This window comes from Priapulus caudatus, unplaced genomic scaffold, assembly GCF_000485595.1.
Source record: "Priapulus caudatus unplaced genomic scaffold, Priapulus_caudatus-5.0.1 Scaffold491, whole genome shotgun sequence".
Lineage (NCBI taxonomy): Eukaryota > Metazoa > Priapulida > Priapulimorpha > Priapulimorphida > Priapulidae > Priapulus > Priapulus caudatus.
The window spans coordinates 163803-167016 of NW_014577552.1; the positions used below are offsets into that span (position 1 = coordinate 163803).

The window sequence follows — 3214 nt, forward strand, 5'->3', positions numbered from 1 at the left end:
TGTTATGTAGATCACTGGCAGGAAGGCGCCTCCCCTAAAGCACCTCGCTGAGTGGCTGAAGAAGAATCCGGACTATGATGTCGAGTCAAAGTGGGGGCATCTCGTGAGAGCAAAGGTAAGTAACGGTTTCTCATAACATCGCTTCTATCAGAACCGCAGCCGGCTGTAATGTGCGATAGGACATGTTTACTAGGCACTTCTAATTTTAACATATATTTTAAATTTAATTAGGGTCAGGGTTAGGGTTAGGGTTAGGGTTAGGGTTAGGGCACTTTTTAGGGTTTTGCATCATTCTTTAATATATCGTAAAATATATGTTAAAATTAGAAGTGCCTAGTAAACATATCCTATCGCACCTTTCAGCCGGCTGCATCAGAACCACTAACATCCGCAGCCATCAACCTTATCTCTATTACGAGTGATCGATTTTAAACAAATTAGATTGATTAGAATTTTATATTCGAGGATTATAAATTCTGCTTAATCGCTCTGGCCGCGTCTCATGCTGTTTCAATTACTTGGATTGACATGATTAGAATTTTACATTCGAAGATTATGAATTCTGTTTAATGGCTAGAGCTGCATCGTGTGCTGATTCAAATTGAAATAGAATTTCATATTCGAGGAATAAGAATTTCGTTGAATCCATGTCTGACGCATCACCGCGTGCGTGCTCCTTACAGGGCTACCTACCTACCGATTAGAATTATATATTCGAGGATTATGTATTCTGTTCAATCGCTAGGGCCGCACCTCATGCTGATTCACTTTTACTGAATCACCTGAACTAACTAGATTTACTACATACATATTACTTACTACTTATACTTACTTACTTACTTGTTTTTTTACTTATTTATTTATTTTTTATTTTTATTTGTTTGTTTATTTACTTTTTTATTTTTGTTCAATTATATCAATAACATATATAACATATCAATTCTTGTGTGATTAGAGTTTTATATTTGAGGATTAAGACTGTGAGCTAGATTATACGTACAAAACACGGACTAATCACGGAAATGGTGAGAAACGCATGGAGAGCTGCAGGCGTTTTGCGTCATTTCCGTGATTAGTTCGTGTTTTGTCCGTATATTCTAGTTCAGAGTGTAAGAATCCGTGTCCGACGCTCACACTCTCGTTACAGGGCTACCTACCCGACACACTCAAGTCGCGCATCCAGTCTTCCCGGCGCAAGCGCGGCGGCGGCGGCGTTGCCACGGCGACCACGGCGGCAGCAGCGGCAGCAGAGAACAGCATCTTCCCGCCGTCGAGCAACTTTGCGGCGCTTTCCTCTCTGATGTCGGCGTACCCGGGCCTCGCGCTGCCGCCCTACCTTGGCCTCGCGAACCCCTACCTGGCCGCCAACTACGGCTTCACGGGGAAGGACGGCGGCGAGGACGGCGGCGGGGGGGGCGCCACCGGAGCGGCAACCTCGATCCCGATGATCTTCCCGTCTCCGGGCATGCTCATGAACCCGCTGTTCGCTCAGAGCCTCGGCGGATTCTCGCTTCCCTCCAACATGCCGACGTCGTTCGCGTCGCTGCTCAGCACGGCCGCGGCGGCCGACGCGGGCGTGGAGGGCGCCACCGCGGCGCGGCGCGAGAGCGAGGCGGCCGAGGCGTGGCGTCGCGAGAAGGACTCGGCGCGGCTCGCGTACGACGAAGGGGGCGCCGCCGGGGCGCCGGTGAATCTGTCGACGTCGTCGTCGCGAGAGTCGAAGGAGGAGCGGCGGCGGCGGAAGAAGCGGCGCGCCGAGCTCGCCCGCCAGGAGGCGCTGCCGGCGGCGGCGGCGGCAGCGAAGCAGGAGAAGAGAGAGCCGGTGGAGGTGGCCGTGAAGAAGACGGGGAATGAGGAGGCGGAGGAGGGGGCGGCGGTTGCCGCGGCGATGGAGGAGGGGGAGGTGGCAGACTAGTGCCTGTAGCATGTGTTAGAGTCGGCGCGCGTGCCGCCAGGTGGCGTGTCGTACTCGCGTAGTTGTGCTGCCAGGTGGCGTGGCGTACTCGCGTAGTTGTGCCGCCAGGTGGCGTGGCGTACTCGCGTGGTTGTTCCGCCAGGTGGCGTTGTTGTTAACATGTCGTATAATCATGATGAGTCCACACACCAAATTGAAAAACTGTTGTGATGTATGATAGTAGCGTCGTAGAGCGCGTTGCCACGATTAATTAATTAATTAATTAATTAATTAATTAATTACAATAACGACGGGCGTGGCCCGCGTCGTTTTGCTTGTGGCGTCGCGACGACGCGCGATTCGAGATTTTTTGCGACACACGGTCTTGAGCGGCGGGGCAGGGCGGCATAGACAGAGGGCGCCACCCAGCCGCTGTCCGAGCATCGCCGCGCAGTGTTTATAAGTGCTGCCGCTCGGGACATTGATAAATTCTATTTAGGTGAGACGTATTTTTCGTACCAGCGAGTGCCTTGCCACGCCAGCGGTCCGTGTCCCGCCCAATACTAGGCGGCCTGCCCTAGCCGCGAACCCGCGATGATTGGAATTCGACATTCCACACGTTTTGTACCTTTTCCAAGGCATGTAATTTTTAGAAAAACATAACGAAGGCAGGAGAGAGAGAAAGACGGTATCGCGATGATGATGGGGGGGGGGGGGGGGGGTGCATGTATCATGGAACGATCGTCCGAGACCGAGCCAGCGGCGAAACGAGCGGAGATTCGACAATGTAAATATCTCAGCCTACGTAGTATGTGCGTGCGTGCGTGTCGTCGTTAACGTTGAAGTACCATTGTATGTGTTGCACATGTGTAGCTAGGCGCCCGTTGTCGGGCGTGGCATGCTTTGCGTCGTCGGCAGCGATGCGGAGGGAGGGAAGCAGAGGCGGGTGCGTGGTTGCCAACGGCAACGCGCAGTGTTGAGGGATGCGAGCGAGAGCGTGTTAATTAACGCTCGTTATTTCTCGGGATGACGTCGCGCGTGATGACTGTTCCGTGGAGCTTCGTCTGCATCGTCGTCGCCACGGAAACCGCCTCGCCGACGACGTTGCTGCCGGCGGTGATCGATGTGTTTTTGGCGCGTGGCACCAGGGTGCGCCACGCGAACAGAAAACTTTTTGTGATGGACTTTGCACGTCTTGCCACGCGCCGGGTGTTCCGTGCCGCGGGGGCGATTGTTTTGAGGCGAGCGGAATTGTTTTAATGGCGGTCGTAACCGTTGAGCGATCGTGTCCACTGGATCGCTGCATATGCAGAGGCATGC

At 53.1% G+C, this 3214-nt stretch overlaps 1 protein-coding gene across 1 annotated transcript in view; it reads left to right on the top strand.

Moving 5' to 3' along the window:
* Positions 1 to 2771, top strand: part of LOC106810973 (chromodomain-helicase-DNA-binding protein 7-like) — a 64135-nt gene extending 61364 nt beyond the window's left edge. Inside the window, exons 41-43 of the mRNA XM_014814474.1 lie at positions 11 to 115; positions 1148 to 1779; positions 2768 to 2771. Coding sequence (XP_014669960.1) covers positions 11 to 115; positions 1148 to 1779; positions 2768 to 2771 — 741 coding nt within the window. The remainder of the gene's footprint in view (positions 1 to 10; positions 116 to 1147; positions 1780 to 2767) is intronic.
* Positions 2772 to 3214: the final 443 nt, after the last annotated feature.